Source organism: Eutrema salsugineum, unplaced genomic scaffold, assembly GCF_000478725.1.
Source record: "Eutrema salsugineum unplaced genomic scaffold, Eutsalg1_0 scaffold_22, whole genome shotgun sequence".
Lineage (NCBI taxonomy): Eukaryota > Viridiplantae > Streptophyta > Magnoliopsida > Brassicales > Brassicaceae > Eutrema > Eutrema salsugineum.
Genome location: NW_006256812.1, coordinates 1421590 through 1434510, shown reverse-complemented (window position 1 = coordinate 1434510; position 12921 = coordinate 1421590). Strand labels below are relative to the sequence as shown.

Sequence of the window (12921 nt, the reverse complement as noted above, 5' to 3'; positions counted from 1 at the left end):
TTCTAAAAATAATACTCCATCCGTTTCATAATAAATTTTCTGACACATTTCACACAGATTAAAAAATTAATAAAATATACAAATATATCCCTAATTAATATATTTTTATAACATTTAATTATAAAAACTATTATTTTTAAATAAGGGGTAAAACAAGAAATAAAGGTAAAATGTTACATTAAAAATACCGAATGACACTCTTTTTGAAACAAAAAATGAAATCTAAAACGACATTTATTATAAAACGGAGGGAGTAGATATAAATTTTTGCAAATTAGTTAATTTTTCTTCTGCCAAAGCTTTGATTGGTAACTTTGCGGAATGGCGGAATGACGGAAAAAATCTTGCGGAATAGATTAAGCAACTTATAAGTCGCTTTTCTGCGAAATGACTTTTCTTTTGTATTTTTGTTAAGCAAAAACGCAGTCTGCGTTTTTGTGTATATTTTTTCATTACGCAGATTTTTGTTGATTAGCAAAAACTTAAAAACGCAATTCCGCTATTCCACAGGTTAGGATTTACATTTATTACCATGACAAAGAGCGTGTCTGTCGTTGAATGTTCCTCCTCAATTACTTAAGTCACTTACTAATCACAATCTTAGGCAACGAGGCCTTTTATAATTACTGGGCCTATTCAATATCGCCCAGCTCACTATTGGCACCCATCTGGTCCATTTAGAAAATCTATCTTGATTTTAAATTTTATATTTCATGTAGTGATGTTTTATAATTTCATGTAGTGATATTTAGCTTTTCAATATATTTTCCAAATTTTAATCTCTTTTTGAACAAAATATATATGAAAAGCCACACACACAGATAGGTAATTTAGTAAAAAAAATAACAAAGAAGTTAGATCTTATGGTAACGACTTCATTATAAGCTAATCTATAATGAAATCAGGCACCAAATCTTGGCATATATTTCATGACGATGAAGTCATATTTTTAGTAATATTGGAAAAGTATACACAGAACATAATTTTTTGTCGAAAGGATATACACATAAACATAATTTCTTTTTGTGTTTTTCTTTCTTTTTTTATTGAAAAAGTCGGTCATATCTAAAACCCATGAAATACCAGAGTTAAGCATCAAAATTTATGTAAAATTTTTAGTACCTCATTTGTCAAAAAATTTATGATAGTGATAGTTATGGATTTCAAAATATTTCATTCCCCTAAAGACTCCTTAAATACATTAAAATTTTAATATTCGTTAGATAATATGTTAATAGTTCAAGTTCTAGACAAATTTTTAGTGTTTTCTATAAAAATTGTATGTTAATGAGTTAAAAAAATGAATTTATGCTTGACTCTGATTAGATGTACAACCTTCATAAGGCCCTTCAAGAGTAAAAGAAACATGGATTTGCTTGTGTCCTAGTGTAGAAGCTGATTAGAATTGAACCATTGAAAGATATAAGACAAACGACTTATGTCTCAGATCATAAGATTGATATAAAACTTACAACAATCTCCACCTGCCGGAACTTTCCTTTAAACATGAAAAAGGCAACCAATACTAGTGCCAACAAAACGATTAATTGAATTGATGTCTACTCCCAATAACTTTTGTTTTATTGAAGAAAAAATATATAAAGTAACTGTTGACACAAAAATATATATAAAGTAACTTGTTAATTTAGTGGATGATTTGATAATGGCTCCGGTTTAGGATATGTGAATCATTGATGCGGATAAATAAATAAAACAAAAACAAACAATGTGAAACCATAAGCATAACTTTCTTGGGCGTTGAAAGAGTTTGTCAGTAGTCAGAAACTAGAGTGGATTTGGTAAGTCAAACAACAAATTTGTATTTAATGCGAATCAATTTGCTCGTGGAGTTGGTCTCTCTTGCATGTTAGGCATCATTACAAATTACAATCTTCCAAATTTCTGGTATTTTGTAACAGTAAAAACAAAAAGTTAACCCGAATCATATCACGTAACTTAAAAATAATGAATAAGACATCGGTTGCATTTTTACGGTATAGATTGTTGTTTTTAGCATATCAGACATCGAAAAATGTTAAATTGGCCTCATTCAATAAAATATTTTGAGCCAGTTGAGATTAAAATAATATGATTTGAAATTGCTAGCCAGAAAATGATAAATATTAAGAAAGAAGACTAAAATGTTAACATACTTCAACGTTCAAACTATATAATATAACTAAAACTGGTCAAATATTCTGAAATGAGGAGCAAGATTCAATGCAACCAATTATAAACAAAAAATTGAAGAACATAACAAAAGAACGAAATAAATTAAACAAACATAAGTAAGAAGATAAATAAAAATTAAAATCGGTGTGAATAAAAACGGGCCCCACAAGAAACTTCAACCCATGCAAAGGGTCCATCAACGAGAACAATAATGACGTGAATCACCTGTAATTGTATACCTCCAATCATTTGCAAACCCCATTAATATAAATTCTAAAAGCTTTCATTTTGTTATAAATTCGATAGTAGAAAAGAAAAAAACCCTTTAAAAGAGGCTCTTCACTTTTTGCATTTTTCAACGCAATTGTTAGAACTTTTACTCTGTTTGTATTTTTTTTTTCTCTTTCCTATTGATCTTTGATTTTTTATTTTGATTTAATTAGTCATTTTTTTTAACTCTGCTTTTTTTTTTTTTCTTTCTTACCCTCCCAAACCATTTGAAAACCCCGAGAAAGAGAGAAGACACCTCTTTCTTCTCTGCTCACCGATGAGCTAAAAAGAAATTAAAAAAAGTTGAAATTATCATTCTTGGCCTGCTTTAGAAAAAAATCAAAATCAAACCCAGTTGCAGTTTCAAACTTCTTCTTCGTCTTCATCTAATTGGCATACGTTTCTAGTTTTGTCGATTTTGAATCTCGGTTTCTCCGTATATTTGAAAGAAGGGGAAAACTTTAAACTACCGTTCTGGGTTTTAGCTTTTTTTTTTTTGTTTTTCCTGAAAAGACTGGATCTTTAACAGCTGGTCGTATCTGCATGGTTCAATCTCAATCTAGGTCTTCTTCCTTTTTTAATTTATATTTTCTCGTTTAATTTTCCTGTTTTTTTGTTTGTATAATTTTTTATAAATGGGTACTTTTTGTGACGGGGGTGTTTTTTCCCCTTACAGTCTCTATTTGCTACCGATGTGTTGTTCAATACACTGTCTCTTTGGCGCTCCTTTAGATCTGTTTCCAGATTCTGCTTGATCCATCTTCTAATTCAAGCTTTGAACAGCGGTGAAAAGGTCAGATCACTGAAGATTTCGTCTGTTTAAATTGTTTAAGCTTCCATTTCAAGAGCTCTGAACCAAAGATTTCGGGAACATTCCGTTGATTCTCTTGTTTGCGCCTTTTGAAACCCAATTTGATACTAGCAGGTGCTTGTTTGCGTTTCAATGTTCAGAGATTGAACCTCAGATGATGCTTGGACTCTGCAAAACCCGTCGGATCTTTGTAGGGTTTATAAGAATTTCCGTTACATCACCTGCTGGAAATTGCGGAGACTCTTTAGAGGTTTATCATGGGATTGTGCATCAAAGGTGTTTGTAGTATTGCCTGAGTGATGGGAAACGGAACTTCCCGTGTTGTCGGTTGTTTCGTGCCGTCAAACGAGAAAAACGGCGTTGATTTGGAGTTTCTCGAACCCTTAGACGAAGGTCTAGGCCATTCCTTTTGCTACGTTAGGCCAAGCATCTTCGAGTCTCCGGATATAACTCCGTCTAACTCGGAGAGGTTCACGATTGATTCAAGCACCCTTGATTCCGAGACACTCAGTGGATCTTTTCGAAACGAGGTCGTTGATGACCCTTCTTTCTTGAATAGACACAACAGTAAAGGTTTGGGGGAAACTACGTTTAAGGCAATCTCAGGTGCTTCGGTTAGTGCCAATGTCTCCACGGCTAGGACTGGGAATCAGATGGCATTGTGTTCAAGTGAGGTGTTGGAGCCTGCTGCTTCATTTGAGAGCACCTCCTCGTTTGCTTCAATTCCTTTGCAGCCGGTCCCTCGTGGTGGTTCGGGACCTTTGAACGGTTTCATGTCCGGGCCTCTAGAGAGAGGTTATGCATCTGGTCCTTTGGATAGAAACAACGGTTTCATGTCAGGGCCTATAGAAAAAGGAGTAATGTCTGGACCTCTTGATGCATCTGATAGATCTAATTTCTCGGCGCCGCTTGCTTTTAGACGCAGAAAGCCTCGGTTTCAGCGGTTTATGAGAAGTGTAAGCGGACCAGTGAGAAGTACATTAGCAAGGACATTTTCTAGACGGTCTGGAGGGTTAAGTTGGATGCATCGTTTCTTCTTGCATCCAGAGACTAGGGTTTCATGGCCTGTTGGAAAGGAAGGTAATTTACATGGGGAAGACCCTGAAAGTTGTCTAGAGAGCAACCGTAACTTGCAATGGGCTCATGGGAAAGCTGGAGAAGACAGGGTTCATGTTGTGCTTTCGGAAGAACAAGGATGGCTCTTTATAGGGATATATGATGGGTTTAGTGGACCGGATGCTCCAGATTTCGTAATGAGTCACCTATACAAAGCTATAGACAAGGAATTGGAAGGTCTTCTCTGGGATTATGACGAGTCATCTATAGATAATCCATTGCAGCCAGAGCAGGAACCTCAATCTACAGAAGAGAACTCGTTTGTTCGAGAAACTACCAGTGAGCATCATTCAGAGTCAGTACTGGCAGGAAGTAAAGAGGTTATGACTGATAATAACAGTAGCCTTGGAAATGCCGATACTCAGATTGCTGATGGTCCACCTGGAAATCTAGCAGGTCTTGGCAAGAAAAGCACGAGACTTTACGAGCTACTTCAATTGGAACGGTGGGATGGAGAAGAAATTGGACTTAAACATTCTCATGGAGGAAGTGTGGTTCTAAATGATACGACCAATCAGGTTGAAAATTTATCTACATCGGGTGGAGGAGCTGGAAATGACCCGTGTACCACCAACCGTAGTGTCCTTGATGGGATTCCGAACTCGGGACCAAGCCATGGGACAAAAAAATCACAGATAAGCTCTAAGATAAGAAGAATGTATCAAAAACAGAAGTCTTTGCGGAAAAAGCTGTTTCCTTGGAGTTATGATTGGCACAGGGAAGAAGGGACTTGCGTTGAAGAGAAGATAGCGGAGTCGTCAAGACCGATTAGGAGACGCTGGTCAGGAACTGTAGACCATGATGCTGTTCTAAGAGCAATGGCTAGAGCACTAGAAACTACTGAAGAGGCTTACATGGAAATGGTAGAAAAGTCTCTTAACATAAACCCGGAGCTTGCTCTAATGGGTTCATGTGTTCTCGTAATGCTAATGAAGGACCAAGATGTTTACGTGATGAATGTTGGGGATAGTCGGGCTATCTTAGCCCAAGAAAGGCTCCATGATCGTCATTCTAATCCCGGGTTTGGAAGTGATGAGGGGATGGGGCATAAGAGTAGGTCACGAGAATCACTTGTGCGTATGGAACTGGATAGAATATCAGAGGAATCTCCAATACACAATCAAACAACTCAGATCAGTGTCTCAAACAAAAACAAAGATGTAACTTCTTACCGGTTAAAGATGAGAGCCGTTCAACTCTCAAGTGACCATAGCACAAGTGTGGAAGAGGTAAATGCATATGTATTGTTCTGAATCTTAGTTTTCGTGAAATAATAAGATTTGCACACTCCAATGTAGCTCTGGTTTGCCAAAAAGCAAGTTTCGTTACATGTTTCAGGAAGTATCGCGTATTAGATCCGAACATCCAGAAGATGACCAGTCCATACTCAAAGACAGAGTCAAAGGCCAACTCAAAGTCACTCGAGCTTTCGGTGCTGGATTTCTCAAAAAGGTAGAGACAAATCTTCAAACTTTCATTGCCAAATAGTTACTTAATGTATAGACTCATTCATCTTGTGAACATTTCATGGTTGTTGCAGCCGAATTTCAATGAAGCTTTGCTTGAGATGTTCCGAGTAGACTACATTGGAACAGATCCGTACATCAACTGCGAACCGTGTACTGTCCATCACAGGCTCACTTCAAGCGATCGTTTCCTGGTTTTATGCTCTGATGGATTGTATGAATACTTCAGCAACGAAGAGGTTGTTGCTCACGTGACTTGGTTCATCGAAAACGTTCCTGAAGGCGATCCTGCTCAATACCTCATTGCAGAGCTTCTCTCTCGAGCAGCCACCAAGAACGGTACAGTTTGGATAATCGAATGATGATGGCTTTTGTACAGTTTTTGGTAAACCAGCCGGTTAATGTGCAAAGTAAACCAGCATTCGTGTGATCTGTTTGCAGGGATGGAGTTTCATGATCTGTTGGATATACCTCAAGGAGATCGAAGGAAGTACCATGATGATGTCTCGGTGATGGTTGTGTCGCTTGAAGGCAGGATTTGGCGATCGTCTGGTCAATATTATCCAGAGAGAAAACAAAAAGTCAATAGATGAATTTACCAACGAAGAAAAAAATTAGCTTATTGTTTTCAAACAATCTTTCAATTTCCAGAAGTAAAAAAAAAAATGCCTAATTGTATTTCTCTTCCTTGAAAATCCAAAATCTAATCTTCTGTTTGAACAGAGGATTTGATCAAAGTGTATTATTTATCTTTTACTCAAAATTTAGAAAGTCATCAAATTAGGAGGAGATGACAATTATTTTCACACAGTTTTTTTTTTTAAAAAAGAAATTTGATCTAACAGTAATCTAAGAGATAAAACTGTTGATCGGTGGTTATAGGCTGGGACGCGTCTGAGTCGTTTTGAGCCGTTAATTCACGATTTCGTCTTTATTCGTTCACTGGGCGGAGGAAATCAAATCAAAATCCCTTTTCCGGCTTCTTTCTTCTTCAATGGTCACGCAAATGTGTCTGAATCTCTCGTTTCAGCTAACGCTTCAGATCCAATATGCTCTCCCTTCGAAGCCTCACTAGCTTCGTAGCTCTTCCGTCGCGGTCTAAGCCGTCTTCGTCTTTGCGTCGCCGGCCAGTTCGTTGCCGACTGACCGAGGCGGCAGCTTTTTCGCCTCTTGATGTAGTCTCCGGCGAGTCGGAACGAGCGATCGCTAGCTTGACTGAGCTTCAGAACGGCGGTGGCTGGAAGGTGAAAGAGGAGCTTCCCACGGCGGAAGATGGCGGAGAGGGACGTGAAGGAGGAGTTGAGGATGACGATTCGGAGGAGGAAGAGGGGATTTCGAGTGTTCATGTTCCTCGTGAGAAATACATCAGTGTCTCCAAGTCTGATCTCGTTGACGGCATCGTAACAACGCTCCTTGATTCCCAAGACGGAGACGCTGATATCTTTCTCCTCCTTGCCTCGTAAGCTGATTATAAATAAATCCTAAGTTTACGCGAATTGCATCGTAGTTATTATTTGAAACTCTCTCTTGACCTGTGTTTCTGGTACTCCTTTGTTTAGGTGCTTGGACTCTATCCTTCACGCGGAGCACAAGAGGGTTTTAGAGCAAATGAGAGCCGATTTCGTCGCCACTCAGTCCCTGGAAGAGGTGAACATTGGTGATGACGAAGAAACTTCTACTCTAGGTAGAGAGATTGACTCAGAGGAGGAAATTAATTTCAAAGCCAAGAAATCTGAACCCAGGAGTGTTAATGGATACGAGGGTTTATCATTCCCTTTGGCTGATGGTTTCGACATTTGGAACCTTTTAATATCCTCTGGCAAACATGCAAAGAGACGTTCGGCTGAAAGGTATTAGAAATGATCCGCATGAATATAGAGGAATACATGTATTTTCACATTTCGATTAAATTGGGAGAAATGAAGATCTCTGTGCCACGAATGTCTGAAAATAGCTTGGTGATATTTGAATGCAGTGTTACTGCTGCAACCCGGTTCCAGCGTTCCTTCATTCAGCTTCTCGAAAATGCTGGTTTTGAAGAGCTTTCAGCTAGGGATTTGGCATTGACGTCGGCTCTGAACACGGATTACCTTCTTACCTTGCCTGTATACGTTGATTGGAAGAAGGCGTCAGAGTCCAATGCTATTGTTTTCAGGTAACTTTTTGAGGCGTTTTGGATACTGCAAACACTTCTATTACCTCTTGGGTCAATGTAGGAAGATTTAGTAACTTTTTTTTTACCTTCATTCTGTGGTTTTGCCGTGTTTCCAATAGGTTTTGTGGTCCAAATAAATGTCTTTATTGTGGGGCATCTTTTCCGGTTTCTTTTGAGTCATGTTCCATTTGCAAACCTTGAGGTCCTTGTGCATTAATGGAGAAGCTGCTTATGAATCGATCTTCTTTACAGGCGCGGATATGCAACTGAGAAGCAGAAGGGTTTGTTACTTGTGGAGAAGCTAGACTATATCCAGTCTATAGTTCTACGAGGAATCTTCTCTACTATTTCAAAACCCCTGAGAAAAGTTGGAAAATTGATAAACAAGGTCTGACGCCTATTCAGTGAGGCACATGCTATGTTACTTGACCATGGGAAAACCTTTGAGATTTGTTAGTTGCTAAACTTTAATGACATTTTTTTCTCCAAATTTCTCATGAATAGGCACTAAATGAGGCTTCTCAAACTCAAGAAATTCAAGATTTGTCAGAGAGAATGAAAGTTTGGCTCAAGGAGCTATCTCTTTTTAAGGAATCATATCTTGACCTAGTCCAAACTTCTGACAAATTTTTGGAAGGGGATATCCGTTCAGATTCAGTCCTCCCCATGCGATTAGCAGCACAAAGAGCGGTCAGTCGGTATGAGGGGCTTCTCACACCTGTTGGTCCTCGCGAAAAGCTCTTCAGAAAGTTGCTCACTTGGATTGGTTTCATATCTCCTGGTTATGAAATACCATCTCAGCTAGCTAATGATAGTAATGCATCTGAACCTTACTTAAGGTGTGTGGCTTCTTTTTCTCAGTCATCTTTCCAACTAAACTATATTTTGGTGTCTGGTTGCTGATTGTGTAAATCTTTTATGTCAATATCAGATATGTTTTTCAAGACTTAGTTTGGGATTTGATTGCCCGAATGAACCTGCATATATGTTCACTTAAACAAGTGTCAAAATTCCTTGATGTGTTTTTATCACTTCGTTTAGCATGTCGTTGAGCTTTTTAAAGCAAGCATACAATTCTTTGCGCCATGTTTCCTAAACCTTTGACCTAACTAGAAACCTATTCTTCACTCAGGCCGATTTTCTTATCAAGGATGACACTAGGTGATATATGGAAACCTGCTTCAAAGAAAGCTTGCGGAAATGATATCTGGAAAAGGATAAAAACTTCTATTTCCATTCTTTTATCACCGTCAACTCTGCAGGTATTGTTTTCCTATGCAAATGTAATAGACATTCTTCTTTTGAATGAATCAGAAGCTATGGCCACATGATCACATTTCTTAGTGTATGTTTTTGCTCTGGTGAATAGGAGCCAGCATTTGAAGAGCTAATTTTGCTTTACACAAAGGATGCGAGTGAAAAGGGCGATAAGAATAAAGATGAAACCCGATCATCATTACAATTAGAGATATTTGAAAGAATTCCGATTCCAGATTTACCTGTAAGAATATTACATCGACATCATGAGTGCCTCCTCATGTTTCTTCTATGACAGTAAGCTTTTTCCTGAAGATTTCACCATTATTTTATTTCTTCTGTTTTATGCAGGTAATTTTCCCTCACAGAAAGCTTTACTTTCGCATCATAGATACAGTAAGTGCGGTTTAATTGTGCACTCAACTTTACTGATCTTATATATGTTGACCCAATACTTTGAATCTTTTGTTAGGTACGTCTGGATATCGCCAGTATTTTGGGACTTACGGCATACTTTGTAAACTACAAGTTTGAGAACATCTCATCATCCCCGTATGTCTTCTTATACACGCGTCTCTTTATTTCACTTTGGTTTACAAGAACAGAGAGTTGAGACTTGCTCTTTGCTTCACATTGTTTGCAATACAGATCAGCACTATTTCTTGATGTGATCGCCGTCACTGCTTTGGTAATATATGCAACACGTGTGGTTTTGGGTTACAAGCAGACATGGGATAGATATCAAGTGAGTTGAAATCCAAAGTCTTACTCCCTTCACCCCAATGGCTTTTAGTGTTCTAGTTTTGAAAATCTCCCTTTCATTTTATCTACTTCCTCAGTTGCTAGTGAACAAGACGCTTTATGAGAAAACCTTAGCCAGTGGTTTTGGCTCTGTCCACTTCCTTTTGGATGCCTCGGAGCAGCAACAGGCATGTTCTCCTTCATTTCTCCTTTGATTCTTTCGAAATATGCATGAGGGAATTTCAATGACAAATCTTTTACTTACTACTCATGGTCCAATCACTCGCTCCCTGCAGTACAAGGAGGCAATATTGACGTATGCAATTATTCTTCAAGCGGGAAAGAATGAGGTTAGACATAACCAGTCACTCTTTTGTCTTAATGGCTTAATGCCATGTCTCATTGCCTCATTTTTGGATGGTTGAAGCTTTTGCGCAGATGCTCATGAATGAATTATTTCCCTGCAGAATATGTCTCACCAAGGAGTTCGAGATAGATGCGAGAGATTCCTGTATGACAATTTCAAAATAAAGGTCTGTATAAAAACATCAACTCTCAGTAGCAACATTAATACACCTTGTAGCTGACTCACTAAACCACTTATACAGGTTGAGATGCGAGTAGAGAAGGCTATAAGCACGTTGGTGAGACTTGGTCTAGTAACAGAGGCACTGATCGATGGCGACATTAAGCTACAGGCTGTTCCTTGTCCTCAGGCTTATGTCTCTCTTAGAGAACTGTGGAACAGTCTGCTTGGTTGATGATACTCCATGGTCGACATTTTTGCTTTGTTGTACAAGATCTCCAGTTAAATTCGAATAGATTGTACATAAACAGAATCTGCTAACATAATGTTAATATTATCTCTGTGATATACAGTTAAAAAAAAAAAAACAGAGGTTTACAGAAATTTTTGATTTTCACAGCTCGAGTGGCTGAGATTTTGTAAAGACAAATACTCCTCCTCCTCCAACAGATCGACCCAAGAGCATGTTATTATCGAGATAAGACAGATAATACAATCCACCTACAGATCTCCTGCAATAGAGGAACATCTTAAGCATCCATAGACTTATCTTAAAAAGGTTATGGAAATTAAAAAAAAAAGAAGAAGTTATCATCTACCTTCCTGGACTGGTTGAGGTTACTGGAACCTGAGCTTTGAAAGTACGTATAAACTGCAATATCTGGAAAACCATTGAAGGAGTTATTTAGCTTGGTCATCCTCTTTGATAGGTCTTGGTTTCTAGGCATTGGTAACTAGAGAGTTTTCTCTTACCTGAAGGCTCAAAAATGAGCGTGGAAGAATTGCAGGTGCGATAAGAGCTTGAAGCTGCTCATTGATGTTAATGTTTCTAACACTTATCTGCAAAGAATCATGAAACCGAGTTTAGATTGCTTCCGGCGATATGTAGACTATACTGAAAACTTCGAAAACAGACAATCAACTAACCTCTTCAAACTGAAGGTAGACGTTTCGACTAGAGACCTTATCGAATTTTGCAGTAACAACAAGTGTTGCACCTTCTTGCTCCTGCCATGGATTCATTTTACAGTAACTGTGTCTGGAAAATGTGAAATTTGAAAGAGTTAAAAGTAGAGAAGAAGCAGAAACCTCTAACAAGCTTGGAACACTCCACTGAACAACATTCCGGATGATCCCACCATCTGATCGATCTCTGCACTCAAACTTCTGAAATATCTGCCCTACCTGATCAAAAACGACAAAAAGAATTAAAAATCGAAAACTCAGAAAAATGTCTCTCTGTTTTGTCTGATCATCACCACCTGAAAGAAGGGAAATCTTGAAGCAGCTTCAAAAAGAACAACAACGTCAGGTGCAGATGTATATTGTAGCCTCCATGTTCCATCTAACTTCACTAGATCAATGGCTTCGCCGCCATTAAACCCTTCCACAGTCACCTGAAAAGTTTCTACCAAATCCAAACTCATAAAGAAAGAAAGAAAGAAAAACGACATCTTCACTCAATGCCATACATCTACAGAATCGAACACAATTTACTGTACCAGAGCCTCTTCGATGACAGATCGTTGATCAGAAGTGGCAGTGAGTCCTCGTTGAGTTTCTTGAACAGCTCTCAGTAGATTGTGTTTCTTGTGTTCTAAGTCAAGTTCACTGTCAACGACCTGAGTGAGAGTGATCACCGGAACATGCTCAAACCATTTGTTTCAGTTAAGAAAATAGAACGAAGAGCAGAAATGTGCAGAGACCAAACCGTAGCCTTCGTATCTCCAGAAGCTACAGCTACTCGACACGAGAATCTCTTTCTATGGTCGGTAACGATGCTTAGGCCAAAAGGTTTGATTCTACAGACGCGAGGCATTGGAATCGCTGGGCAAGAGAAATTCGCAGACGCAATTCGATCCATTTTCTTCACGGAAAAGAGGCCTCAAGCTAACAATCACCACCACCCAAAACGTGCGATGGATAAAGATTATCCAAGATAAAAAAAAAAAGAGGCTGAAACTATTACAATTTACAGAGTTATCCCACAAGAGTCAGATTTTGTTTTTCTTCTCCAAAATTCAGCTTTTTCTAAAACAAAATTTCTCGGAATAGTAATTAACTTCGAAAAAGAAAAAGGGTGAACAGAAATTTAAAATTCAGGCGATACCTTCAAAGCTCAAAAGCTAATAGACGATGGTCAGACAAAAAGAAGCGAACAGTGTTTTTGTTCTGTTTTTGCTGGGTTGTAAACACAGAACAGTCATTTATTTTTTTTAAGAAAAAAACATCTAATGAAAGATGATATTTCTTCATTTGCGCGAAGTCGACATTACGTGGCCGTATATTGACCAGACTGAATCGGCTCGAGCTAAACTGAGCTCATGTGCTTGACTCTTATCAATAAAAAATTGAGAGAGCCTGTCAAGGATTCCACCAGAAAAAAAAAAAAAAAAAAAGAATCGAA

General features: G+C 38.2%; 3 protein-coding genes across 8 annotated transcripts; 2 read left to right on the top strand and 1 right to left on the bottom strand.

Annotated features, from left to right (window-relative positions):
- Positions 1–2720: 2720 nt before the first annotated feature.
- Positions 2721–6591, top strand: LOC18015811 (protein phosphatase 2C 32). Of its 3 annotated transcripts, XM_024154963.1 has the most exons (6): positions 2721–3005; positions 3119–3235; positions 3368–5598; positions 5708–5821; positions 5910–6174; positions 6277–6591. In XM_024154963.1, exons 3-6 carry the CDS (start codon positions 3553–3555, stop codon positions 6426–6428), a joined length of 2577 nt encoding a protein of 858 aa, XP_024010731.1. In that variant the 5' UTR covers positions 2721–3005; positions 3119–3235; positions 3368–3552; the 3' UTR covers positions 6429–6591. The 3 variants fall into 3 exon arrangements, with proteins under 3 accessions (XP_024010731.1, XP_006397883.1, XP_024010730.1); XM_006397820.2 differs by having other exon boundaries at positions 2721–3235; positions 3394–5598; XM_024154962.1 differs by having other exon boundaries at positions 2721–3235.
- Positions 6592–6733: 142 nt separating this feature from the next.
- LOC18015810 lies at positions 6734–10882 on the top strand. The gene is made up of 14 exons (XM_006397819.2): positions 6734–7294; positions 7395–7685; positions 7811–7990; positions 8243–8378; positions 8495–8829; positions 9123–9252; positions 9360–9491; positions 9599–9643; positions 9720–9799; positions 9896–9992; positions 10087–10176; positions 10285–10338; positions 10456–10521; positions 10597–10882. The coding sequence occupies exons 1-14, from the start codon at positions 6885–6887 to the stop codon at positions 10747–10749; spliced, it is 2199 nt and encodes a 732-aa protein (XP_006397882.1). The 5' UTR covers positions 6734–6884; the 3' UTR covers positions 10750–10882.
- LOC18015809 (probable plastid-lipid-associated protein 10, chloroplastic) lies at positions 10795–12858 on the bottom strand. Of its 4 annotated transcripts, none has more exons than XM_006397818.2 (9): positions 12625–12845; positions 12226–12404; positions 12017–12136; positions 11777–11911; positions 11604–11699; positions 11442–11522; positions 11268–11354; positions 11114–11175; positions 10795–11026 (listed from the first exon to the last, which is right to left on the bottom strand). In XM_006397818.2, exons 2-9 carry the CDS (start codon positions 12376–12378, stop codon positions 10909–10911), a joined length of 852 nt encoding a protein of 283 aa, XP_006397881.1. In that variant the 5' UTR covers positions 12379–12404; positions 12625–12845; the 3' UTR covers positions 10795–10908. The 4 variants fall into 4 exon arrangements, with proteins under 4 accessions (XP_006397881.1, XP_024010726.1, XP_024010728.1 ...); XM_024154960.1 differs by having other exon boundaries at positions 10820–11015; positions 12625–12849; XM_024154958.1 differs by having other exon boundaries at positions 11442–11699; positions 12625–12856.
- Positions 12859–12921: the final 63 nt, after the last annotated feature.

Excerpts from the sequence above, each read along its gene's own strand:
- LOC18015809 (XM_024154958.1), bottom strand. The coding sequence starts at position 12,378 with ATGGATCGAATTGCGTCTGCGAATTTCTCTTGCCCAGCGATTCCAATG. Across the intron at positions 11,176-11,267 it reads GCTCATTTTTGAGCCTTCAG|ATATTGCAGTTTATACGTAC; the intron begins GTAAGAGAAAAC and ends ATGGTTTTCCAG. Across the intron at positions 11,027-11,113 it reads ACCTCAACCAGTCCAGGAAG|GAGATCTGTAGGTGGATTGT; the intron begins GTAGATGATAAC and ends CCTCTATTGCAG.
- LOC18015811 (XM_024154963.1), top strand. The coding sequence starts at position 3,553 with ATGGGAAACGGAACTTCCCGTGTTGTCGGTTGTTTCGTGCCGTCAAAC. Across the intron at positions 5,599-5,707 it reads ATAGCACAAGTGTGGAAGAG|GAAGTATCGCGTATTAGATC; the intron begins GTAAATGCATAT and ends TACATGTTTCAG. Across the intron at positions 5,822-5,909 it reads GTGCTGGATTTCTCAAAAAG|CCGAATTTCAATGAAGCTTT; the intron begins GTAGAGACAAAT and ends TGGTTGTTGCAG.
- LOC18015810 (XM_006397819.2), top strand. The coding sequence starts at position 6,885 with ATGCTCTCCCTTCGAAGCCTCACTAGCTTCGTAGCTCTTCCGTCGCGG. Across the intron at positions 8,830-9,122 it reads GCATCTGAACCTTACTTAAG|GCCGATTTTCTTATCAAGGA; the intron begins GTGTGTGGCTTC and ends TTCTTCACTCAG. Across the intron at positions 9,492-9,598 it reads TTCCGATTCCAGATTTACCT|GTAATTTTCCCTCACAGAAA; the intron begins GTAAGAATATTA and ends TGTTTTATGCAG.